Source organism: Schistocerca gregaria, chromosome 7, assembly GCF_023897955.1.
Source record: "Schistocerca gregaria isolate iqSchGreg1 chromosome 7, iqSchGreg1.2, whole genome shotgun sequence".
In the NCBI taxonomy this organism is placed as follows: Eukaryota; Metazoa; Arthropoda; class Insecta; order Orthoptera; family Acrididae; genus Schistocerca; species Schistocerca gregaria.
In genome coordinates, this window is record NC_064926.1 from 70,186,551 (window position 1) to 70,213,459 (window position 26,909).

At 44.5% G+C, this 26,909-nt stretch overlaps 1 protein-coding gene across 4 annotated transcripts in view; it reads left to right on the plus strand.

The window, feature by feature from the left end:
• The window catches only part of LOC126282516 (steroid receptor seven-up, isoforms B/C), a 450,389-nt gene extending 424,793 nt beyond the window's left edge, over positions 1-25,596 (plus strand). For all 4 annotated transcript variants that reach the window (XM_049982176.1, XM_049982177.1, XM_049982174.1 and 1 more), the window contains one exon: positions 22,754-25,596. In XM_049982176.1, the coding sequence (XP_049838133.1) occupies positions 22,754-23,028 (275 nt within the window). In that variant the 3' untranslated portion in view covers positions 23,029-25,596. The remainder of the gene's footprint in view (positions 1-22,753) is intronic.
• Positions 25,597-26,909: the final 1,313 nt, after the last annotated feature.

Sequence of the window (26,909 nt, forward strand, 5' to 3'; positions counted from 1 at the left end):
TGGAGGTGCCTACAGATAACGTGACAACTTAACTATCTTTAAAACATATATTATTCAAAAAGTGCTAAACCTAAAAACGGTAAGAAACGTTCCTTTTCTTACTAAAGAAGCAATACCTAAATACAAATTTAACCTTAAGAACGTCGTCAGGAAATACAGCAATAAACGGAAAACTGTCTTTCAGTTAATTTGAACATTTAACAAGCTTTAAAACGTACATTGGTTATAAAAGTATTAAAACATAAAGTTAGAAAAAAACTATAAAAAAGTACCTTGCTTACTAAGTGATCTGTAGCTACATATAATGTTGGTCATATCATAATTACTAAGCGTAACACGTCAATAATAAAAATTTGATCAAGGCAGGCTGCCAACGTTTAAAACCAACAGAAGACTGACGGTTGTGTATGCTTGTAATTTTCTCGTGTTTTTTCTTCCGAAATCCTAGTGTTAGTTATGAATAACTCCATGTATTGACACTACAGGAAGGTCATCTGGCCAGCCCTTGAACATAAACATACCAAACCCGACTAACGATGGCTGACTCTGCGTAACTGTGGGACAAGACTCAAGCGATAGATAGACTCTAAGAGTTGTTCAGGGATTGATATCCTCCCGATATCTTGCTCACTAGACAAAGTAAGTCGGCCGCTTTGGCCGAGCGCTTCGAGGCGCTTCAGTCTGTAACCGCGTGACCGCTACGGTCGCAGGTTCGAATCCTGCCTCGGGCATGGATGTGTGTGATGTCCTTAGGTTAGTTAGGTGTAAGCAGTTCTGAGTTCTAGGGGACTGATAGATGTTAAGTCCCATAGTGGTCAGAGCCATTTTTAGACCAAGTAGACAGCATCACTTCACGCGGATGGCGGAGGATGTCTACCGTAGTCTTGATGGAAGAACCATCACAGAAAAAGATGCCCAGGAAATTCACAGAAAACTGATATCAGGATTGGAAGAGGGAGATTTAAACCTCACTCCACCTACAGTCAGGTCAAATGGATTAACCAGAGCACCGTCTCGGTTTATTCCTCAGAGGTGTATCGGTACAGGACAACATGTTCCACTAATGACGAATCGAAATTTATACGCTTGTCGTGTTCGTCGAGTAGGGAGCAGACATTACCAGATGACGCTAACGAGCGTGGTACGGTTGGACTCACCGCTACTGCCAGACCGCGTCGCAGCAGCTCAGATATTTTGAAATTACTAGCTCAGCAACGACAGCTGCAACCAATTGTCCTGTCGCCCCTGCGAGAGCCACTCCTTCTGCTAGACAGCTAAAACGGAGTCAGTGTGAATAGTTGTTGGCCAACGACGGGTGCAGAGATACACGTATGACTGTCGCAGCTTACTCTGTTCTGCTTGTCAAGCCTCACGTTGATAGACTCACGAGCGGCAGTGTATTCTCGACGCCTGGCGTGTCTCTTAGCTTGTCGGTGCGGGGCGGAGGTGAGTCCAGAATGACAGCCGGGTCTCGCATCAGCCGCTTTCCCTCTTTTTTCTCTCCTTTTTTTCGGGTGGCCTGCGCTCCACTCGGTCCCTCTACATTATGTCCCGGTCTTTAACTGAGCGTCCCCGGCTTCGCGATATTTATCTCGCTTTATTTAAATGTTAACGCGTTATTTGTAATATATGCCGCTGAAGAGCATATCTGTTTTGAGAACGCGGACGCTTAACCAGACAACTAATCTGAATTCATTCCAAAAGCGCCACATAAACAACGACGACTACAATGGACTTTTCCTCCGTACAAAAAAAGGACCCACCGTGATTCTCGTTTTTTTTTTCCATCCTCGTCTTTCGCCTTCAGAATGGTTTTTGTCCGCTGTGAGATATTGGCCACTTGGTGGAATGTGAAATAATACCGTAAATATGCTAATTCACAGCTTCTTAACTTTTTTCCTGCGTGTATGCGTAACCACTCGTACAACTGCAGAACGCGCATAAAGCCGCCTTCGTAGCCACTTAAATTATTCCCCTGTAGCAATGTGGAGCTCCCGTAACAGATGTACGCTCGGCCACCTGCTTGCCCTACCGCATTCTAAGCAGCCTTTCGGGATGAGAGATATTTCAGGTGCTTTCGCGTCTACTCCCATTTAAAACTCAGTGTTGCAAAAGTGGCTTTACATCACGGCCGTGGACAAGCTCAACGAATCTCTACTCTCTTTCTAAGACACACACACACACACACACACACACACACACACAGAAACACACACACACACGTCAGTAGTATATATCGTATAGAAGCATATTCTAGATGTTAGCAACTGCGAACCAAGTTAGTTATATACATTACGTGTGGGGAGATAAGATGTACATCCTCAAAAGCAAAATGAGGATAATGGAACGTAGTCGAATTAAGTCGGGTGATGCTGAGGGATTTAGATTAGGAAATGAGACACTTAAAGTAGTAAAGGAGTTTTGCTATTTGGGGAGCAAAATAACTGATGATGGTCGAAGTAGAGTAGATATAAAATGTAGACTGGCAATGGCAAGGAAAGCGTTTCTGAAGAAGAGAATTTTGTTAACATCGAGTATAGATTTACGTGTCAGGAACTTGTTTCTGAAAGTATTTGTATGGAGTGTAGCCATGTATGGAAATGAAACATGGACGATAATTAATATGGACAAGAAGAGAATAGAAGCTTTCGAAATGTGGTGCTACAGAAGAATGCTGAAGATTAGATGGGTAGATCACGTAACTAATGAGGAGTTATTGAATAGAATTGGGGAGAAGAGGAATTTGTGGCACAATTTGACAAAAAGAAGGGACCGGTTAGCAGGACATGTTCTGAGGTATCAAGGGATCACAAATTTAGCATTGGAGGGCAGCGTGGAGGGCAAAAATCGTAGAGGGAGACCAAGAGATGAATACACTAGGCAGATTAAGAAGGATGTAGGTTGCAGTAGGTACTGGGAGATGAAGAAGCGTGCACAGGATAGAGTAGCATGGAGAGCTGCATCAAACCAGTCTCAGGACTGAAGACCATAACAACAACATGGGAATACAGACTTCCTTAGCGAATTTCGTTTCGTTTTTCCTGAAAATGACAAGCAGAAAACTCGTCGAAACGTTACGACACGACGCCACGATCCGGCTGATATACCGAGAAGATTTCATCATTGAAGCAAAATGCTAATTCTTAGTGTTCGTCATAATCTTACCTGAAAAAGACTACAGCATTTACATAAAGATGAGTAAAATTGAAAATAGGTCACTTTCACCAACCAAAAGCTGAGATCGAACCCCAGTATCACGCGCACTTTTAACTCCTCAGAGTCAATATTCAACCACTTTTTGAGAAATCACGCTAAAAAGTAACTCATTCGCAAATTCTGCTTCAACACCATCGTCTGTCGGTGTCTGTTGGACCGAGTCTGTAGCTGTCTAGTCACGCATAACCTCAAGCAGTTATGAACCTGGGTTTTGTGTGATGTCCTTAGGTTAGTTAGGTTTAAGTCGTTCTAAGTTCTAGGGGACTGATGACCTATACTGCTCAGAGCCATTTTTAGTTATGAACCCAAAACTTATTTTGAGCATTGCATTAATTGCTATGATGATGTGTCCTTACATCACTCCGATTTCTGGCTCGTGCCTGTTATGGTGACTCAAGAATTTAGAGTCGAGTCGACGTCTGTGTTGGTGGCCGCAGTCTTGGAGCAGAGTGGAGACGCCGGCTTCGGAAGTCGTCGACCTCCTGCGGCAGTGGACCTCGCGCCACGGGGTTGGCCAGCCTGTCGCCGAGGCCCTAGCCGCCGACAATGGTCACCAGCGGCTCAATGCGCCATTGTGCCATTAAGGCGGCGCTTCCTTTTCGCGGCAGATAAGCGCGCCTCGGGGCAAAACCGAGATCTGTGGCCGTCGCATTCAGGCCACGGTCATTGTCTTCTGGCCCTCTGGTCGGCGGGCAGATTCTGCCGAGGACGAGGACCCATTCTCACCGCGGACCCCACCGGCTGATACCGGCGTGGACATCCGGTGGGCGGAGATAAGGGGAAGCAGTTGCTGTTGGCACCCTTGGCTGTAAGATCCAGGCAGGCTTGCGCCATAAATGTGAGAGCAGACCATAAAATTAAGTTTAGGGTGTGACAACCACTATCACAGAACAAATCTTTTTCTGCGAAACTTGGCTTTCTGCTGGAGTCTTAGGTTGCATAAAAAGGAAGAGACGATGACATTTCTTCTGAAAGTCAGCAAGTGGACAAGGTTTGACTAAAAGTTTTGGAACCTGATGCGGACAAGTGCGATTCAGGGCATCAGAGAAATATATCATCACCAGGAAATTAGATGGCGAAAGTTATGTTACAACCACACTTTGTAACTGTTGGGAGTGCAGAGAAACATTCCTTCAACCTGGCAGTTTCATGGTATCAACACGTTTGAAGTTCAGTTCTCATGATCATAACTTTTACAGGGAGCAATATGAATATATACTCGGAAAGAACAAATTAACGCATTACAACCGATGGCTGTTTGTAACGCATGGTCCTAGACCTTCACGTCCACTTTTTTTTTTTTTTTTTTCACGATATAGTTCGCCAACATAATGAGTTGTATACTTCTAAGTTTAACAGAATTTCTTTCATCGTCTGAAGAATATCTCTTCGAACGAAATCAAATTAAAACCCATATGTTTTAAATCATCAATGAGTTATTGGAGTACCAACCGGACGAGCAGTCTTGATTCAAGTTCCTCCTTAACCACTTGATGTGAAAACGGGTATGATTATTCCAAGTAGTCCCAAGCCGATTTTTTATCACTTCAGCCTCCATTTGGGCTTCAAGAGCTAAGATTCATATCTCTCTCTTTCTTCAGGCCACACTGTGTCTACTATCCTCTGAAACTGAGAATGTTCACAGCAGAAAGGCACAGTGGTTCAGAAATATGCAGTGTGAACCATTAGACAGAGCCGTACCATCCTGTGAACTGAGATCATACTATAGGAACATGCTGTGAGTGAATGGAAACTGTTATGAAATTTCATCACTACACTTGTTTCCTCCTGTTTGTAAATTCCGTCCCAGCTAATGATATCCGATCGAGCCCTACAACTATATACCGTCAATATGTTTCATACGAAGAGGTGATGAGATATACTCGCGTTATTGATGAGCTCTTTATCTTCGAGCTATTGGCTCTGCTGAGAGAAGTGGCATGTGATAAGCGGGCGACGTTTCACACAAATTAAGAAAGCCGGAAGGTATCGATCAGTCAACTAAAGACCCACTGTGCGCCATGAAGAAATTACGAACAAACGCTAAATTGTGTACTGCCAAAAATGACCCGTGTTCTGAAAGAGCAACAAGCAAAAACGTCAATCTTCATTAATTATATAAAGCCCGCTGACACATTTTTCAAAAAGAACTTTCTGCTTGCTTCTTGGACTTAAAGAAGTGTTTCCTGGAGGAACCGATAATAATTAGTGTCTGAAGATGGCTTATCAACGTCGGTCAGTACGAATTGGATCACAGAGGTACTAGGTGCTAGAACCTCATTGATTGACGACGAACTGATGGGGCAAAAAAATGGTTCAAATGGCTGTGAGCACTATGGGACTTAACTTCTGAGGTCATCAGTCCTTCAGAACTTAGAACTACTTAAACCTAACTAATCTAAGGACATCACACACATCCATGCTCAAGGCAGGATTCGAACCTGCAACCGCAGCGGTCGCACGGTTCCGGACTGTAGCGCCTAGAACCGCTCGTCCACTCCGGCCGGCCTGATGGGGCACCAACGCACTATACTACTCACAACTATTTTTCTTTATTTCTTTTTTCTTTTTTTAGCCATTTCCTTGGACGTACTCTGTGAATGGCGGAAAAGGGACAGTGTGTGTCATGTGACTCTTCGATACTGCATTTTTTCTATGACGTTAATTAGTTGCTTAAAACGCAGTAATTATTAGAGTTGTAGAAAACTCTGTACTCTAACCATGCAGACATGAAGGAACAGATTATTTTACATGTTTGTTCCTGCATCACTGCAATAGCTCGCCTGAGAACAGGGGGTGTGCATTCAAAACATAACTTATTACGGATAGGTCACAATATTTTACTCGTAATTTCTTAACATACCAACATACTGGACCTCCTCCAGTTTTTTTTAAAAAAATGGAATGGCCTGTTTTCCTTTTTCAATTTCGATTTCCCGTAAAGACAGGAGCACAGTGCTGTACAGACGAGCATGTTGGCAGTCGAACTTGTGGGGGAACGCAATTAGCCACGAAATGTAAGAGTAAGTGTGAGGTTAATGTCTGAGGGGACAGTGCAGTTTGAGCTCAGCTACGGTACGTTTACACTGCAATGGTGGCGAAGCTGCGCAGCTGCAATGGGAATGTAGCACATTTACCGGCTGTTTTGTCGCGCGTCGGTTATCCGCGTGTTGATCAGTGATTGCCGGCTTAATGGGACGGATCCATCTCTCGGAAGCAAACCCCCTCTTATTAGCGGCGCAGCGAGGTATAACTTTACAGGTCTGGTGAGAAATTTCATCTGCCGGCGCGTGGGGGCGTCGCAGGGGCGGGGGTGGACGAGCAGCAGGTGTCGGGATGGTTCCCGCAGCACAGGCGGCGGCCCGCCCGCCGATGTGTAACAGATAGGGGGCTGTAATTTGACGGGCCGGATTACCTGGCCCGCGCGCCGGCGGGAACGAACCGTTTCTTCTCACGCTGCCAGTCGCGCATCGTGGTGCGTTTGAGCGCGCCATGTAAACTGCGCCACTAAGCTGTAGCATTGTCGAAAGACGCCACGCTATACGCCACCGCAGCCGCCAGCAAACAACCTGTTTTCACGTAATTAAAACTTCAGTACAACATGCGTCATCTTGCAACACCCTTTCCATGATATACTGCAGGTTTCCTGTGCACTTCAATGAACACGCAGCAGGGGCGGGGGGGGGGGGGGGGGGGGGGCAGTAGCCTGAGAAACCTGGCCAAAATTTCAAAATTGCTCCAATATGGTAGTGGGATATCTGAACCTTCTCACAAAGATTTTTATACCAAAATTGAAAAATTAAAAATGGGCGACCCAATATGGTGTAAGGTATCAGGAAAAAAAAATTAATGTGCTACGGTCGCAGTCTCGAATCCTGCCTCGGGCATGGATGTGTGTGATGTCCTTACGTTAGTTAGGTTTAAGTAGTTCTAAGTTCTAGGGGACTGATGACCACAGCAGTTGAGTCCCATAGTGCTCAGAGCCATCTTTTTGAAAATTAATGAGGCCGACAAAAAATGGTTTTAGTGAACATCAGTAATTTTAATGGTAAACTTTGTTGCAAATTTCCCTCTATTTCTGTCATATTACAGAAAATAGCCTGCTGGTGTGGCCGTGCGGTTCTGGGCCCTACAGTCTGGAACCGCGCGATCGCTACGGTCACGGGTTCGAATCCTGCCTCGGGCATGGATGTGTGTGATGTCCTTAGTTTAGTTAGGTTTAAGTAGTTCTAAGTTATAGGGGACTGATGACCTCATAACTAAAGTCCCATAGTGCTCAGAGCCACTTGAACCATTTTTGAACAGAAAATAAATAATAGTAACAAGAACTCAAAGTTTCATTAGTATTCTTAATCTTCTTCCTGTTATTCTTATTCTTCTTCTTAATCCTCATTTCCTTCTTCATATTCTTCCTCGCTGATATTTGTTACCTCTTCACCTCTACAGCATCTGATTCCTCGTAATGTTCTACAGCCTGTACCAAGCTTCCGTCGACAAAGCTAACACTTTAGTCCGAGATGGTTTCCGCGAAGAACGAATATAATAGGGATTAGTCGTTGCCAGAAGCCTCCGGAACACATTGTCCATATTTTTTGCGTGAGAATAATTTCCGGCAAAACTTAGACAATATTGCCTTATTAACTTGTTTGCTGATACCAGACAGCTGATTTATAAAAGTGTAGATGCAGTTATTTCAGATCCGTGTATCAGCAGTCTATGGACTCCCGTTGGCATGTTGTACCGTGAGTACTCTTTGATGTAATGCCTGGCTGTTGCATTGGGACGGCTTTGAAACGGCATTTTGCAACTGTCGCTTAAAAAGTGGCTCAGAGCCAGAGCTATGGTTGGTAGCTGTATTTGAAGGCTCATTCGCGACGATAACAGTACATACTTAAGGATGGAACGAAAAAGATGGCGAAATGCCGTGGAATCTAAAATTGTCTCGTTTTTTCGCTCGCGTTTCACAATTTTCTTCCTTGCATTCCGTTAAGAAGTTAATTGACAAAACGAAATTGTTAATTAATAATTATATAAACTTTCGTAATTATGTAAATACCTTCTAGAACAGCTTCCATTAAAAAAAGTTTGTGTGATTTGACGAAAAAAATTTCTGATCCGAACGACACAGTACGTTTCCACCCGGCTAACTCGGCGCACAAATAAAAGCCGCGTTGGACGTAAAATTCAACCATCGAAAGACCGGGATGCATTATTACAACTAGGGACTTTTTTTAATTTGTGGCCACTTTTTCGGGATTCGGATCCAATGTCTGTCGCTGTATTTCATTTACGTTAAGTGTAAAACCGTATCGGTTTAAAGATAATTAGTAGATAATAAAGTGAAGCAATATTCTAAAATGGAATGGTTCAGTTGGCTCTGAGCACTATGGGACTCAACTGATGTGATCATTAGTCCCCTAGAACTTAGAACTACTTAAACCTAACTAACCTAAGGACATTACACACATCCATGCCCGAGGCAGGATTCGAACCTGCGACCGTAGAAGTCGCACGTAAAATGGAGTGAACGAGTGTCTTGTAAGCAGTCTCATTTATAGACTGACTGTATTTTCACCGCAACCTGGCATCCTGACAATACAGCGAAGTCTATCACCTGCTCGAGACACTCGTGATGTCCAGTTAGTTACCTTCGATGTATTCATTTGAAAACGAATCTGGACTACTCAAAGATGACGCAATGCACGCAGCAATTTCTCCCTTTGTGAATTAATTTTTAGACATAAGCCCTGACACACGTTGATCACTATCATCTCTCGGTTGGGGTTCTGTTGTGAATTTCTTGTAGCCCTAGGTGTGTGTTTCCTAAGACAGTTTTGAGCGATACATTGGTACGGTTAAAGGAAACTGACGCGGAAAATGTTTCATACACCGTAAGACAGGCCTTGGTTGCGGAAGCCGTAACTTAGTTCCTCTGTCTTAACGTACATGAGATGTTTTCCGGGCCAGTTTTACGTCGTCCAATCTCTACGCACAAACACACCACCTGAATATGATCGTCCCCTGTAGCGTGCATCACGCCGGGATTTCTTCGTACATCACACAGTCGTGTCTACGAGAGTGTCACTACACACCACATAGTCGCCTCAAGCTACCGGGGATAATCCATAGAAAACTTCCGTAACAGTCCTCTGAGCACAAAGTTCCACCTGATTAACGATATCCATCACATTTTATACCAATATGTTGTTCGTGCACGTGTTTCTAGAGCAGTCATTAGTGCAGCGGCGACAAAAATACGCCCGCTCCCTGGTAGAATAGAGCCGAGCGCCAGCGAGTGAGTCACCGTTGCCCACACCGCCAAGTGTGTGTTTTGCAACAACAACACAGCGTTATGCAAATGCAAAACAAGTCGCGCCGTGACAAGAGCTCGCCGTTGCCGACGATAGAAATCACTTGTGGCGCGGCTGTAACCGCCGGAGGCAGCTGGCCTGCAGCCTCTCTGCCGCCAATCGCGGAGCAGCGCAGCAAAAATTGAGCCGATGGCCAGTTGGGGCAATTAGTGGCGCGGCGCGGCGCGGCGGCTGTCCTTGCTCGTTTGTTTTTCCCCCGTCCTCCTTCACTGTCTTTCTGTTCCCCCCCCCCCCCTCCCCCGCCACCCCTCCTCCCCACCTCTCTGTCCCCGCCACGTTTTCTTCCGCGGCGCCGTTCCTCACGTTGCACAATTGCTGAGAACGCAGCCCAGCTGTGATGCTGCGCGACGTCACACGGTTTTCATCGTTCCGCTTAAACGAGCAGAACAAAAAAAGGCGAGAGAGGAGCCGGCCGCGCCGTTCCGCCTCACCCCCTCCCCCGCCCCCACCCCCTGCGCATTCCTGGGGCAATCAGCGGCGCTGGAGACGCCCATCCTAATAATAGGACAATGTACGTCCGTGACGTCAGCATGCCGGCGTCGCCAGCGCTCACCTTTGCTGTAATCGCTCCCAGCAGGGGGTCTGTAATGGCGATGCTGTCGATCGTATTGCTGCGGTGTCGCCGACCGTCTAAAACAGAGCGCAAACTCTCAAATCCCTGACGGAAGAATCGATATATGCAAAAAACTGAAGCCTTTTATCTTCTAGATTGTCAGTCTGCATCATGACGCTCTTCAAGTTCCTTCTTAACAGTCGACGTTTCGACCTCTCTGCTGAGATCATCTTCAGGATATAACAGCTAAGTGGGACACCAAAAGATCCTGAAAAGTTCCCAGTTGAGGGATCAAAATGTCGAATATGTAAGAACAAATGGAAGAGGAATTTGAACCGGCCTTATAACCTAGTTCACCTTATTTTCAAGTCCGTGGGTTGTCCGCCCCCGTAGCATAGTGTGTGGATAGTACGTGGATCATCCCAGATAATTCAGCTTACTGACAGCGGTTTTTCTTTGGCGTGAGGACTGGTGTGGGGTGCACTCAGCCCCTTAAGCCCAATTTGGCAGCTACTTCAATAGAAGCAGCGGCTCCTAGGTCTCGAAAGCCGACAGCGATTCAAAAGTCGGTGTGTGGATCCCGGTGCTCCTCCATAACGCATCCAAAAACGCGAGCGCCAGAGGATGACACAGCGGTTAGTCGCTCACCAGGGCCACACCGCTGAGTTTTGTTTGCTTGCTTACTTGCCATGGGCTTGGAACACGTTGGTGGAGGGAGACATCTTTGGAGAGACTTTCCTTTGCGGGGACAACGAATTTCATAGCAAAGAAACTAATTGTGGCGACAAACTGATCTAAATGTGCCGGCCGAAGTGGCCGTGCGGTTCTAGGCGCTGCAGTCTGGAGCCGAACGATCGCTACGGTCGCAGGTTCGAATCCTGCCTCGGGCATGGATGTGTGTGATGTTCTTAGGTTAGTTAGGTTTAATTAGTTCTAAGTTCTAGGCGTCTGATGGCTTCAGAAGTTAAGTCCCATAGTGCTCAGAACCATTTGAACCATTTCATCTGTACGTTAGGTCGAGGTCTAGGAAAGTGATAGTTTGCTTCTGAACGAATATGGTGACTAAGAGTCTGTATCTTAGCCCGAGAGCTAGGTTAGCTTGGACTGTGACAGTTTTGTTGGAATATGGCGAAACCAACTAATTTTAAGGCAAAATACTACCTGAAGTGTTTTGGGCTACGCAGAAATGTCAACACATCCCGTCTCCAAACCTAGCGTCAACATGAATCTATTTCGAGGCGGAAATCTTCCTCCAGTTGCGACACAGTTGTGCACAGGTACGCGTGAATTACACACATAGCAATTTACAGATTCGGACATCAATACCGCTTATAAGATTAGTTGGATATTTAAGTAACCTCAGGGAATTTCTACCTGGATAAACGTGTGAAATGAGTTACTTCACTTGTCATGGGTTTCTCTGGCGTTATGCCATCGTTGGAGTGACTGCACCAAACGAGTGAATGCTTATCCTCTTCCGGTACTTGTTTATCTACAGCAGTGCGCTCCCCGATATCACAATGTTACCTGCGAATCACTGAAGCCGGCCAGTGTGGCCGAGCGGTTCTAGGCGCTTTAGTCTGGAACCGCGCGACCGCTACGGTAGCAGGTTCGAATCCTGCCTTGGGTATGAATGTGTGTGATGTTCTTAGGTTAGTTAGGTTTATGTAGTTCTGAGCTCTAGGGGACTGATGACCTGAGATGTTAAGTCCCATAGTGCTCAGAGGCATTTGAGCCATTTTGAATCACTGAAGTTCTTGCCTGGTTTGTCTTACAATCATACATGCGTGTGATATGATTTACAATGAATACCCTCAATTTTCTTCAGTAATATCCCCAACGTAGAGACTGAAAATAAACTGGCATTTCTAATGGAATCTACGTGTGCTACATATATTCCTACTAGCTTTCACAGTAATAAAATCTTGTTAAATACAAAAAATCCCTCGAACTCAACAAAGAACGTAGTCGTTTCAGAATTCTCCCGCAGATACAACAAACTTAATGAATTTATACCGTCTATCCCGAAGTGCAATTGGTAGCATGTCGCACAAGTTACAGTGAAACTAAGAACTGCCACTGAGTACCGGAACTCAGAATTTCGTATCAAATAATACAAAATATTGAAACGAATTATTGTAGCTAATTTGTCGATTGATATAATATTTCCGCCTCGAATTAGAGTCATCTTGATGAATGGTTTATACAACCTTCCTTCATTTCTGGGTTCACCAAAGAAACATGAACAGATTGAATGTGTACCAATATATATCTCAAAAAAGTACATTAGTCCTGCACGTGCCTTTAAAAGAAAGGTGCATCGTTTCAAGCAGGACATGTTTTATGCGAGTGCTTAGCAGAAAACATTGGAATACTCTTTGCCAGTCATATGATTTGGTAGGGAGACGGACGAAAACAAAGGTTTTTATTTCCCTAAGTAAACAGTCATGGAACTGATTGAATGTAGCTGCACGAGGTGACCAGCAAATTCTTGCGTTGCAGTCATAATGCACTTGTCAAATAACAACGAATAAAAACCATAAAAGCAATAACCTACTCTTTTGAAAATGCTCGTGACGTATACAGGAGCGTGCGAACTAGCTCTTAGACGTGCTAATCAGGTTTTTGACGAGTATGCTTGTAAATAAAGGTTCCCGTCAGGCTTCTGTGGCTTTAAAGTTCTTAGCGGAAAGAATAAATGCCTTAATGCATATCTGAAAAGTGGCCATGCGTTCACAAACGCACATAGCTCTAAAAGTGTAATAGAGCTTTTAGTTAATAGTAATAAAGAGACACATTTGCTTGTCACGGTTCAGGAAATTAACACCCATTCAGAAGAGGAAGAAAACAAGACTGACGTCAGTGCCATTAGGTGAGAGCACGCATACAAGAAGTGGGTTGCGCGCTCTGCCTTGGTGGACGTAAAAGGGGTCGGACGGGTTTACGGGTTTGCCTGTCACGCTGCCGTAATGACGCCTGTTGCAGAAACGCCCGCTTGTCTTAGTACCGGCTAGAACTAACGCTATAAAAAGAACTCTGACTGCGCAAATAATTTATATAAGAAGGGCAGTAATGAGCTGACTCCGAATGGTGGATATAGTCGTGGAATGTCACACGGAGAGAAAAAAGAACATGGTTTTTGCGATAGATCAGTCAGTGAAATAGGGCTTTGAATCGTACTGTGTAAGAGGTCTTTTTCCGCCGTCTATAGTCTGAAGTGCGCTTTATATTCTACAGTGTCACATTTCCCTTGAAGTACATTGTTGTGTGTCTGAACATCTAACTTGAATGTCCATTTCAGTTAGCTGCACAACGCGTTATTAGAACAATGAAGGTAAAAACCAGACTTACCTCTAGAGCTGTGCCTATTTCGCCTCTTAATACTACAGACATGCACCCAGTCTTCTAACCCTCCACCCTGCCTTCACACACACACACACACACACACACACACACACACACACACACACACACATTTTCTTGTCATCGAACATGCACGCACAAGACATGTATATAACAGATAAATAATTTTAGATAATCATTTCAGCCGCCGGCCGCGGTGGTCTCGCGGTTCTAGGCGCGCAGTCCGGAACCGTGCGACTGCTACGGTCGCAGGTTCGAATCCTGCCTCGGGCATGGATGTTTGTGATGTCCTTAGGTTAGTTAGGTTTAAGTAGTTCTAAGTTCTAGAGGAATAATGACCACAGCAGTTGAGTCCCATAGTGCTCAGAGCCATTTGAACCAATCATTTAGACCAAAACTTTTGCATTCCCAATGGTGAATTTTTCAATCTTTTACCTTTCAGTTTTTCTCATGATAGGAAACAGGTTATCTAATATAGCGTATGTATATGGGGTTTATATGGGGGAAGGCTTGTTCAACTAAACTCAGTATGTGGTGGAAACCACGAAAATATGTCATGGTACACATGATAACATGGTTACATTTATAAAATTGTGAACAGTAATTAAAGATTACCTGCTATTATTCGATCACAGAATTACTTACTAAAATACCTTCTTCTGATTTTTAAACGCTCTTCGTAGAAGTGGGCAGTAATTTCCAACATTTTTCTGGAGTTTGTGACCGGTTTCATTAATTAGCAAAGATGGTGAGAATCGAACTCTAATTTCAGTTGGAAACGCAAAATTTGGAGTAAAAGTTTATAACGTAATTAAGTCAGACTCTGCTTCTAAAAGCATTCACGACGTCTGCCGTTCTAAAAGCAGTCTAGAACGGAAGAGTGGTTTCGATGAACCCGACGTGAAGCAAGGGCGCTCCGATATTGGGGAACTAAATTATAAACTCGTCCTTCGCACGCACAGCTGGAATCAGTGTGTTTGCAGCACCCCAGCTGCCTTCTGGAGCTGAGGAAGCAGTAATGTTCGTAGTGGAAGGAGCCTCTGTCTGTCGTGAGGTCGGTTTGCGAGACTGTCACCGACGAATACTTGAAAAATTAAAATGTGGATACCCAACAGCTAAATTGTTGCCACAACACCTGAATAATGTACAGTAAGTCTTACCATGAAATAAGTGACTCCTACAGTAAAATACACTCCTGGAAATGGAAAAAAGAACACATTGACACCGGTGTGTCAGACCCACCACACTTGCTCCTGACACTGCGAGAGGGCTGTACAAGCAACGACCACACGCACGGCACAGCGGACACACCAGGAACCGCGGTGTTGGCCGTCGAATGGCGCTAGCTGCGCAGCGTTTGTGCACCGCCGCCGTCAGTGTCAGCCAGTTTGCCGTGGCATACGGAGCTACATCGCAGTCTTTAACACTGGTAGCATGCCGCGACAGCGTGGACGTGAACCGTATGTGCAGTTGACGGACTTTGAGCGAGGGCGTATAGTGGGCATGCGGGAGGCCGGGTGGACGTACCGCCGAATTGCTCAACACGTGGGGCGTGAGGTCTCCACAATACATCGATGTTGTCGCCAGTAATCGGCGGAAGGTGCACGTGCCCGTCGACCTGGGACCGGAGCGCAGCGACGCACGGATGCACGCCAAGACCGTAGGATCCTACGCAGTGCCGTAGGGGACCGCACCGCCACTTCCCAGCAAATTAGGGACACTGTTGCTCCTGGGGTATCGGCGAGGACCATTCGCAACCGTCTCCATGAAGCTGGGCTACGGTACCGCACACCGTTAGGCCGTCTTCCGCTCACGCCCCAACATCGTGCAGCCCGCCTTCAGTGGTATCACGACAGGCGTGAATGGAGGGACGAATGGAGACGTGTCGTCTTCAGCGATGAGAGTCGCTTCTGCCTTGGTGCCAATGATGGTCGTATGCGTGTTTGGCGCCGTACAGGTGAGCGCCACAATCAGGACTGCATACGACCAAGGCACACAGGGCCAACACCCGGCATCATGGTGTGGGGAGCGATCTCCTACACTGGCCGTACACCTCTGGTGATCGTCGAGGGGACACTGAATAGTGTACGGTACATCCAAACCGTCATCGAACCCGTCGTTCTACCATTCCTAGACCGGCAAGGGAACTTGCTGTTCCAACAGGACAATGCACGTCCGCATGTATCCCGTGCCACCCAACGTGCTCTAGAAGGTGTAAGTCAACTACCCTGGCCAGCAAGTTCTCCGGATCTGTCCCCCATTGAGCATGTTTGGGACTGGATGAAGCGTCGTCTCACGCGGTCTGCACGTCCAGCACGAACGCTGGTCCAACTGAGGCGCCAGGTGGAAATGGCATGGCAAGCCGTTCCACAGGACTACATCCAGCATCTCTACGATCGTCTCCATGGGAGAATAGCAGCGTGCATTGCTGCGAAAGGTGGATATACACTGTACTAGTGCCGACATTGTGCATGCTCTGTTGCCTGTGTCTATGTGCCTGTGGTTCTGTCAGTGTGATCATGTGATTTATCTGACCCCAGGAATGTGTCAATAAAGTTTCCCCTTCCTGGGACAATGAATTCACGGTGTTCTTATTTCAATTTCCAGGAGTGTATATCGTTACGAAACTGTTTCGGTGTGGCCGCGCGGTTCTGGGCACTACAACCTGGAACCGCGCGACCGCTACGGTCGCAGGTTCGAATCCTGCCTCGGGCTTGGATGTGTGTGATGTCCTTAGGTTAGTTAGGTTTAAGTAGTTCTAAGTTCTAGGGGACTGATGACCTCGGATGTTAAGTCCCATAGTGCTCAGAGCCATTTGAAACTGTTCTCATGATGAAACTGGAAGATTACCTACTAAAAGATGCGTAAATCAAATATCCCGTGTGTTGTGTCGAGGTATTTACGCGGTTGTCAGGACGTTCGGAGCAATTTCTGCTCTGTTATCGTTCGGTAATAGCACTTAGTATACATTTATACTAGCGTCAGTAAGTCCCGTCACATTCCTGTGGATTGATTCGCAGGACTGTTATGGCGCAATGCACGCGCTGTCAAAATTATCTGCAAACTTCCGTTTATGACAACTTGCTGTTTGCAACTGGTCTGACTCTACTGAACGCACCGAGCGGGGAGCGCATTGGTAAAACAATGAACCCGCATTCCGGAGCACGGCGCTTAATTTCTATCTGGTTATCCAAAATTAATTTTTCCATGATTTTCCTACTTCGTTTAAGGCGAATGTCGAGTTGGTTACTTTGAAAGGGTAACGACGATTTCCTTTCCCATCCTTCCCGAATCCGAGATGGTTTTCTGTCTCTAATGATGGGGCCTTAAACTGTAATTACTCCTTTTCATTTTGGTGGAAACAGTATGGGAAATCCTATACGTGCTGTCTTTTGTGCACAGCGAATGCACTGTCGTGTATTGCCACTTGATGAAGTATTTACAACATTCACATGTCTCCCACTGCTATTTTCGAATTTATGTAACTAAATGGATAAAATTGTCACACAAGCCCTGTTACAGATACTCCCGAGTTCGACTCGCGGTCCGGTTTTAATCTGGCAGAATGTTTCTTGTTACAGATTATCTTTCGAACGGCTGTCAGGAGCTACAAAAATTTGATATTCAGTATTTCGCATAATTACAGAAGAAATTTAATAATTTAAAATGCTTTCAAAATCTACTCTTTAAGAGGTATGATCTTCCATATTTCAGTCAGAAACCGTGTATGTGTCTTGGGACTGCGTCACTGGCGGTGCGCATATTACCCCGACTTCCCTAGCATTCGTTAATTTCAATAAATCTAATAACTGACTTCTAATTCCCTGTAGATACCATATAGTTGGATTGCTACTGTTCAATGAGCAAAGAAATAGTACAACATTGATAAACTTATCAGGTGTAGTCCGTTTTCATCTACATGCAATATTATCCAGAGGAGTGTTGTGTATTTACAAAATAGTTACGTGAACTGGTATTTTTGTTTAGCTGTGTCATTATTGTGTGTATTGTGTATTGAACCGGTAACCTAAAAACGGCGGAGAGGCTTCGTCCTTAGTGGTTCACAATCCCACAAAAGGCCACAGCAGTCCACCCACCTCACCGCCGCTCCACGCAGAACCCAGGTTATTGTGCGGTTCCGCCCACGGTGGATCTCCCCCTCCCGGGAAGGTCTCATACCAGACGAGTGTAGCCCCAGAGTTTGCGAGGTAGAGTAATTATGGTGTGAGATTTATCACTGAGCCCAAGGGAGGATAGTTTAATGAAAGCGAAATATAATTTTCTGCTTGTTTGGTATATTTTTAAGAGAACAAAAAAATTTTTTTGATCATAATTGGTTAACAGTTACGGTTTATTTAATTTAATGAGAGGTACCGTATGTTCATTAATTTTTTGAGAGTGGGAGCACTTAGCCGCTTACAACAGACATCGCACATAATTTCAAACGTTTACGGGATTATTGGTCGCTGTCCACTAAATAACGAAAGGGAAAGGGGTTATCGCTTACTGCATTTTCACCGTTCGTGTTGTAAAGCGTCAGCATCAGGCATGAAAGTTTAATTTATTACTTCTTTACTACTAACTCCATTCGCAATACATTTAGCAGAAGGTAAAAATGTATGACGCTGAAAGTGGCCTCAAATTTATTTATTTATTTATTTATTTATTTATTTATTTGTACACGATGTAGTTGAAGAGATATGAAGTTAGAAACGTCAAGGTGTGTGAGAAATTGGCTGTTTCCGTAGATGTAAGTTCGATTCATTAAATGATCGTTTGTGGGGAGAGGGGGTGCGGGTTCCTGGTGAACGAAATAGGACGTATGAATGGTTTTGTGGACCAATAACTGCTACCATGTTTGCGCGCAAAGGATGACTCGAATGAAGCAAAGAAAAATAGTTAACACCTGGAATCCACTAAGATTAGGAGTTTGCTTGTGATGTATCGCGCTATAAAATACGAGTGGTCTGTAGATTCCCAACGAGTCCGGGCAATGGAAGACGCGCGCACCTGCCACGTACGAGCGGGGGAGAGGCGGAAGCGCTGAAGTACGGCGCCTGTGTGGTGCCTGCGCTCGTGCCGTGTCGTAATTCCGAGATGAGTCAATGCCAGGAATACGACCGCGACACGCCGCAATTAAAATTAACGAGCCCACTGCGGCCCGGCACGTGTCTGAGCAAGGCAGAAGCCACAAGACAGAGAGTTACGCGCCACTGCACCAATATTGGAAATTCCTCGCGGGCGGAAGGCGCCGCCGCCCATATACGGCCACAGCTTCCGTCTCCCGATGCGTTTCAAGACTTTAATTTCCAGCTCGGAGGTAAGTTGGCGGAGTGGTACAGTCGGCGCTGTACCTCACCTCTGAATGTACGCCACACGTTACGTCTTACGCCGTCGCATCGTATGCGTTTTATATAGACTTATTGTTACGATGGAGTCTTGAATGTCGACTGAGTCACCGCTTCTTTTATTCTTTTCATATCGTGTAGTATAATAAAATAGCGTCTAGGGAACATTATACAAAGCTTATGGACGGTGCTCTAGCGATATAGCGCAACGCGTAGGTATACATCTGCCTCTGTTTTTCACAGGCCACCTTACGGATTGTTACGAAACCACTATGTGTCTGATGCAAAAAGAGACAGATATATATGCAACTAAAATGGATGTTTATTTAGTATGCCCGTTCTCAAACCATCCAGTGTTTGCCAAGTAGATGCCCGTCTTTAAAATAACAGTACATGAAGTGGGTAGATGTGTGTAAGGTCCCAACTAATTTTCATTTAACTCCTTGGCCCTTCAGTCCACCTGATTTTCAACATTCTTCTATCACACCACATCTCATACGCCTAGAAGCTTCTACTCTTCCCGTTTTCCTACAGTCCATGTTTCTGCGTCAAACAATGCTGTGCTCCAGACGTACATTCTCAAAAATTTCTTCCTCACGTTAAAGCTGTCGTTTAATACTACTACAGACCTCTTTCGGCCAGGAATGCCGTCTATGCCTGCACCAGTCTCCTATTTATGTTCTCCTTACTTCGTCCGTCGTTTGTTCTTTTCCTTCCAAGGTATCACAATTCCTTCATCTACTTCACGGCATCCCAGTTTTGATGTTAAGTTTATCGATAATCTCATTTCTCCTACTCCTCATTAGTTAACTCATTAGTTAACTATGCCTGCACCAGTCTCCTATTTATCTCCTCGTTACTTCGTCCGTCGTTTGTTCTTTTCCTTCCAAGATATCGGAATTCCTTCATCTTCTTCGAGGAACCCCAGTTTTCATGTTAAGTTTATCGATAATCTCATTTCTCCTACTCCTCATTAGTTAACTTTCAATCCACTTTCTTAGGCTGTTCATTCCATTCAACACGTCTTGTAAATCTTTTTCACTTTCACTGAGGGTAGCATAGTCATCAACGAATCTTCTCATTGATATCCTCTCATCCTGAATTTTTATCTCACACATTAATCTTCCTTTTCTATCAATCTTTGCTTCTTCGATGAATAGTTTGAACAGCGGAGGCTAATAATTTGATTCTCACTGTTTTAGTCTTATTGTTCCTTGTTGCATCTTGTGCATATCATATACACTGAAGCGCCAAAGAAACTGGTATAGGCATGAGTGAAATACACAGATATGTACACAGGCAGAATACGGCGCTGCGGTCGGCAACGCCTGTATAAGACAGAAAGTGTCTGGCGGAGTTGTTAGAAAGGTTGCTGCTGCTACAATAGCATGTTATGAAGATTTAAGTTAGTTTGAACGTGGTGTTATAGTCGGCGCACGAGCAATGGGACACATCAACGAGGTAACGATGCAGTGGGGCTTTTCCCCTAGGCAGGTGTACCAGTTTCTTTGGTTCTTCAGTGTATATCCGTCTTTGCTCCTTCGAAGTACAGTTTGAATAGCAGAGGCTAACGACTACGTCCCTGTCTTAGAGCCTTTTTATTTCGAGAACTTGATTCTTGCTGTTTCAGTCTTATCGTTGCTTCTTGCATCTTGTGCATATCATATATTCCGTTCAGTTTACACCTATTTTTGTCAGAAGTTCGGACATATTTTATCGTTTTACTTTGTCTAACATCATCTACAGCACTCCAGTGCGCTCTTATAAGGACGCGGCTAACATTTTCTCCTTCGAGCGCAGCTGGCACACACACACAGCCGGCCCTGGACGTGCCCTGGGCTGTGCTCCCTGCGGAGTTGACCCGGTGCTGCTGAAGCGACAGACCTGCCCGTGTCTGGGTCGGCCGGCCGTGCGCCTTGTTGCGAATGCGTGGCGGCCCAACTCGCCGACTGATGGCTGGACAATCAAGGGCGCCCGCCCTGCGTCATGCCTCGCGTCGCCTCACGTCACGTCACGTCACGTCACGTCACGGGCCGGCCGCTCCAATCTATTCTGACCGCTGGGGCCGCACAGCGGGTCAGCCGGCTGCGCCGCGCCGCTGTTCCAACCAGCACTCCGCTCCCTTCCTTGACTCCTCATCAGCTTCCCCACCAAACTCTCGCCTGATCAGTCTTTCGATTATTCCGCGACTGGACATTGCACATCACACAGTCACCCGTTGAAGTTGAAGAGACTTCTCAGTCCCCCAAATGCGCCGATTTTGCTCATTGACGACCCCATCCAAATGACGTGGGCTTCGTCGCTAAACCAAACCACACATGCGCATACTAACTCCTTTCAGGGCCCGCGGTCAACCGTGCAGTTTGAACGTCCTAACGCAAACCGTTCAGAAATTATGACGATTGTATTTCATTGTTGTTGTGGTCTTCAGTTCAAAGACTGATATGATACAGTTTGCCATGCTACTCTACCCTGTGCAAATTTGTTCATCTCCGAATGACTATTGCAACCTACGTCTTCCTGAGTCTGTTTAGTGTATTTATCCCTTGGTCTCCCTCTACAATTTTTACCCTCCACGCTTCCCTCCAATACTAAATTGATGATCCCTTGATGCTTCAGAGCGTGTCCTACCAACTGATCCCTTCTTCTAGTCAAGTTGTGCCACAAATGCCTCTTCTCCCCAATTCTCTTCAGTACCTTCTCATTAGCTACGTGATCTAGCAACCTAATCTTCACCATTCTTCTGTAACACCACATTTCGAAAGCCTCTGTTCTCTTCTTGACTATTTATCGTCCCATGTTTCACTTCCATTGATTTCTACACTCCATACAAATTACAGAAAAGACTTTCTGACGCTTAAATCTATACTCGACCTTAACAAAATTTCTCTTACTTGCCATGGCCAGTCCTTATGTCCTTTCCGATACGACCATCATGTTATTTTGCTCCCCAAATAGCAAAACTCATCTGCTAGTCTAAGTGTCACATTTCCTGATCTAATTCCCTCAGCATCACCTGATTTAATTCGGCTGCTTTCCATTATCCTCGATTTGCTTTTGCTGATGTTCATCTTATATCCTCTTCAAAGGATTCCGTCCAACTGCTCTTCCAGGTCCTTTTCTGTCTCTGACAGAATTACGATGTCATCGGCGAAACTCAAAGCTTTTCTTCCTTCTCCATGGATTTTCATACCTACTCCGAATTTTTCTTTTGTTTCTTTTACTGTTTGCTCAATATACAGATCGAACAACATTGGGGAGAGGCTACAACCCTGTCTCACTCCTTCCCAACGACTGCTTCACTTTCATGTCCCTCGACTCTTACAACTGCCATCTGGTTTCTGTACAAATTGTAAATAGTCTTTCGCTGCGTGTATTTGATCCCTGCCACCTTCAGAATTTGACAGATAACATTCCAGTCAACACTGTCGAAAGCTTTCTCTAAGTCTACAAGTGCTAGAAACATAGGTTTGCCTTTCCTTAATCTATCTTCTAAGATAAGTCGTAGGGTCAGTATTGCTTCGCGTGCTCCAAATTTCTGCGGAATCCAAACTGATCTTCCCTGTGGTGATCAGCTTCTACTAGTTTTTCCATTCGTCTAAACATTTCGTGTTAGAATTTTGTAACTCTGACTTGTTAAACTGATAGTTCTGTAATTTTCACACCTGTCAACACCTGCTTTCTTTGGGATTGTGATTATTATGTGTGTCTGTCTGAGGGTATTTCGGATGTCTGATACATTTTGCTCACTAGATGGTAGTTTCCTCATTATTTAATATAGTTCAATAATCGTCATCGTGTATGTAAATGTAGATTTTCAGACATGGTTTTTTTCCACTGTAATTGGTGTCACTGTGCTTTCTGAGTTGCTAATGATGTGCCGTTCCGTTTGTGTGTTGCAGACGCGTGTGGCCTGTCGGACGTGGCGCACATCGAGGGCCTGCAGGAGAAGTCGCAATGCGCGCTCGAGGAATACTGCCGCACGCAGTACCCCAACCAGCCGACGCGCTTCGGCAAGCTGCTGCTGCGCCTTCCCTCGCTGCGGACGGTCAGCTCGCAGGTGATCGAGCAGCTGTTCTTCGTGCGGCTGGTGGGCAAGACGCCCATCGAGACGCTGATCCGGGACATGCTGCTGAGCGGCAGCAGCTTCAGCTGGCCCTACATGTCCACCATGTGACACAGCGTCTGGCGGCAGCTGGCCTCGGCCTAGCCCCCCTGCTGCTGGCGCTGAGATCACGCTGAGGAGCCGACGGAAGCCGGCGGAGCGGCCGCCCGTGCTGACGTCACTGGGGACCCGCCGCGCGCGCTCAGGCCGAGCGTCCACCGCCGGTGCCGGGACGCTGGGTGCGCTGGAGGGACGCCGTCGTGGCATCGCTGTGGCCTGTGGCTCAGCGTGGGGACGCAGTAAGCTCGCGAGCTGTAGCCGCGACTAACCGGTGGTCTGGCTTCCAGTATCCTTCCGTAAGGACGACATCGGCAACTGCTGTAACTACTGTTCTAGTGATCGTCCCCATTACTGGCAACTCATCGGTTCCTATTCTTGTCCGTACACCAAAGTGTGATCTCCCCTTCTTCTCCGAGAATTTAAAAGTAATGCTTTGAAACAAACATTCTTCAATTATCGTTTCCATTACTACCACATTTTTCACAATGTAGCTAACAAAATCTTTTTAAATGTCTCATACCTTAGTCATCTGTTTATGTTGCTATAGTATTTTATTGACTGCACTATTAATTTGTTCTCCTACTCTAAGAGAATAAGTAGCGTTACTGCGGAAGATATATTTTGGGATGTTCGGCAGAACTGACTATTTCCGTTTCTCTTTCAATGAGACGTTCTTTCAACTGCCGACCTTGTCGTCTTCGTCTGGTGCTGCGAGCGATGATCTCAGGTGTGCTCACTGTTCCTCTCACTTGTATTTTTCTGGTCGGAGTGCAAGCGGCAGCACCTCAGGAAGGCCACAAGCTCGGCCGTCGAAATACTGCTTAGAAAAATAGAATTGTTAACCCCCGGGAATGTATCTTCCGTCTACTAAATCGTGCCAGTCTAGAGACAACACTGTATCGGATGTTCTGACATTAAATATGGCTACATGTCACCTATTTTTGATACCCATCTCTGTAATGTTATTTGGTAGTGCATCACATAAAATGAAACACAAACATTTGTTAACAAAGTAATTAACATTCCTGTCACTATTGCCTTTTGTTGGATCATGCTGGTGTCCGAGTCAGTGAAATTCATTTTCGGTTTAAGTTTGCAGGCAATGTGTTCTTAAGTTCATAGAGTGAATACCTCCTAAGTACAAAATAATTAGCGTGTACTTAAAAGAAGCAACAGCAAGTTTGTTTTTTTGGGAAAGATAGTTAAATACTCGCTCCGTGGGTGTACTTATGCAACGCTATCAAATACAAAACAACAAAAGAAAAAGATTCCTTAACCTAAAGCCTAATTCTGAAAGTTTGAACTGCACATGTTCACTCTCATTAGTGCCAGATTCTGATATTGTTTGATTTTATAAAATTTTCTGCAGGATCGCACTTTACACAGAATGTGACGTATTACTAAATTTATTCGCCACATTACTTTTTAGTTTTGTATGGCATTTCGTTGCGGCCGCGTGTTGAATGTACTTAATATTGCAGGATCATAAATGCGTTTCTTCTGATGAAATGATAATGGATTCTTTTAATTTTGGTGTGGGTTAGTGAAAAAATTTAAAAGCACAAAGGGTGCAACTCAAGAAACTGGCTCGTATGTAGTACAAATCCATGTACTATCACTTTGTTACAGTAAGTTGTTTTTCATCGTTTTGTGATTCTACTAGTGGGGCGCCATTCGGTCGTTCATGTTTTTGTTGCCAAATGCTTTAAGAATGCATGGTATATTTTTTGACATGCCTTTCCCTAGTCCCGTGCGGAAGAGATACGGAAGTCTAAGTGTAGAAGCAGTTACCCATACGCTAGTTCATGACAATAGAGGCCATTCAGAGGTACCACTGCAACAACAGTGCCATTGAAAAAAAGATATTTTATAAACTATGAGCTCGCAGAGGGTACATGAAAGTCGCAACGGATGTAACAACGATTGTAATTACCCCTAAGCTTAAAAAAGAATCGATGATATGTGATATTGAAAAGCTACGATATGATGCGCATCGGTGCATTGCATACTTAATTAAAAACATTTAGTTTTAAAACATACTTTCCTTTTTATAAAAACCCAAAAATCAAAAAACAGTACAGGTTGTATAAAATTATATAGAATAACCATATAAGCGAAGTGTTTTTATGTGTAAATAAGTGGTACTTGATAGACTATGTGAATTATAATAGAGATCTTCCCAATCAAATATAATATATGTATAACAAATATTTGGGCCAGTCACAGTTTCATGTGAGTCTCCATGAAGTGAAGTTCATTGAGTAGCGTGGATGTTGTTTACCTTTTACGGAAAATAATATGTTCTTAAGTTGTAAATAATGTAGTTTCTTTTTGGAAACAAAAACCGGTGAAAACAGTGACTGAAAAAAATGTGTGTGTGTGTGCTTGTATGACATTACAAGCACCATTCAGATGAAAATTGGTATATTATCAGATTGTGATACAAAGAGAGCATTCAGATTCATAAATTATTATTCATCCCTGAATTCGATTTTCTACAAGGTCATGAACATTTTTACTCTTGTACAGTGATACTAGTTTGATTGTACAGTATAAAAAAATAAATGTTACTCAGAAAACTTTGGTACTTGTTTTTCTTTAATGATACTTTCTCCTCATTTCACAATCATGTCACTAATTCAGTAAAGTGAATGCAGTAATTGAGCAAATTGGAATATAATAAAGCTGAGGGTGACATGGGAACAACAAATCGCTCAATATTACTTTTTTTTCATCCTGTTGCTACAGCTGAAATGGGTGCTCCAATCCAAATATAAACCATAAGGTAAGATAATGTCAAATAATGATCGGATGATACAGACTCCTTAAAAAGATTATGTAACAAAGTATAAAAAAGCTTGTTAAGAACAAACCTGTAATAGCTGAACATCAAAGAAGGATAAAAAGTTTATTGAAATCTAACACAAAGTAGTTGAGCATAAGAAACATCATATACCTTCGTTTTTACTAATAACATTGCGACACACTGCATGAATTACATATCCTATGCAATGAATAGCAACCAACAGATTGAAAACTTAAGGAGAATTGATCACTACTCATATTACAGGAGCGGTAACAGATGTAGAACCTTATAAAACCATATGAAATGTTTCACATAAGGACATAAAAAGAGATTTACACATAAAATCAAATAGGTTGAAATGGTTCAAATGCTTCTGAGCACTATTGGGCTTAGCATCTGAGGTCATCAGTCACCTAGACTTAGAACTACTTAAACCTAACTAACCTAAGGTCATCACACACATCCATACCCGAGGCAGGATTCGAACCTGCGAAAAGCAGCAGCGCCGTTCCGGACTGAAGCGCCTAGAACCGCTCGGTCACAGCGGCCGGCGAATCAAATAGCCAATGGCCATTGAAGTATGAAGTTACATAAAAAAAGAGTCCAAACAAAAGACAGTTGAAAAAATTCTATTTTATTAACAACGGATGTGGGTGGAATGGGCCGATGATGTAGCGGCAACCCATTGAACTTTCCAATACGCCAGGGGACGAGGCTGGGAGCCGGATGCATGTTTCCGGAAACACAAGGTAACCAGGAACCGTGCGAGGGGCCACAGCGTATGTTTACAAGCTGACGGCATGTGCAGCATATGGCTCATATCTGTGTTGATTTATGGCTGACATATAAACAGTCGTAAGTGAGTAAAGCGTTATAATATTCGCTTAATAAAATTTTTGCAAGCTACCAATGATTAATACTGAGATGGAAGACCTCCCAAAAATAAAATATCAGTTTACTGACACAGAAGCAACACTGTAAACTTTACATAGTTGAACTATAATAGTTTTTCAAGTGTAATATATTATTGTAGTAATAGTTTTAATACATATGGCGGATTTCGAGCACTGCAGAGAAGATTACTTTA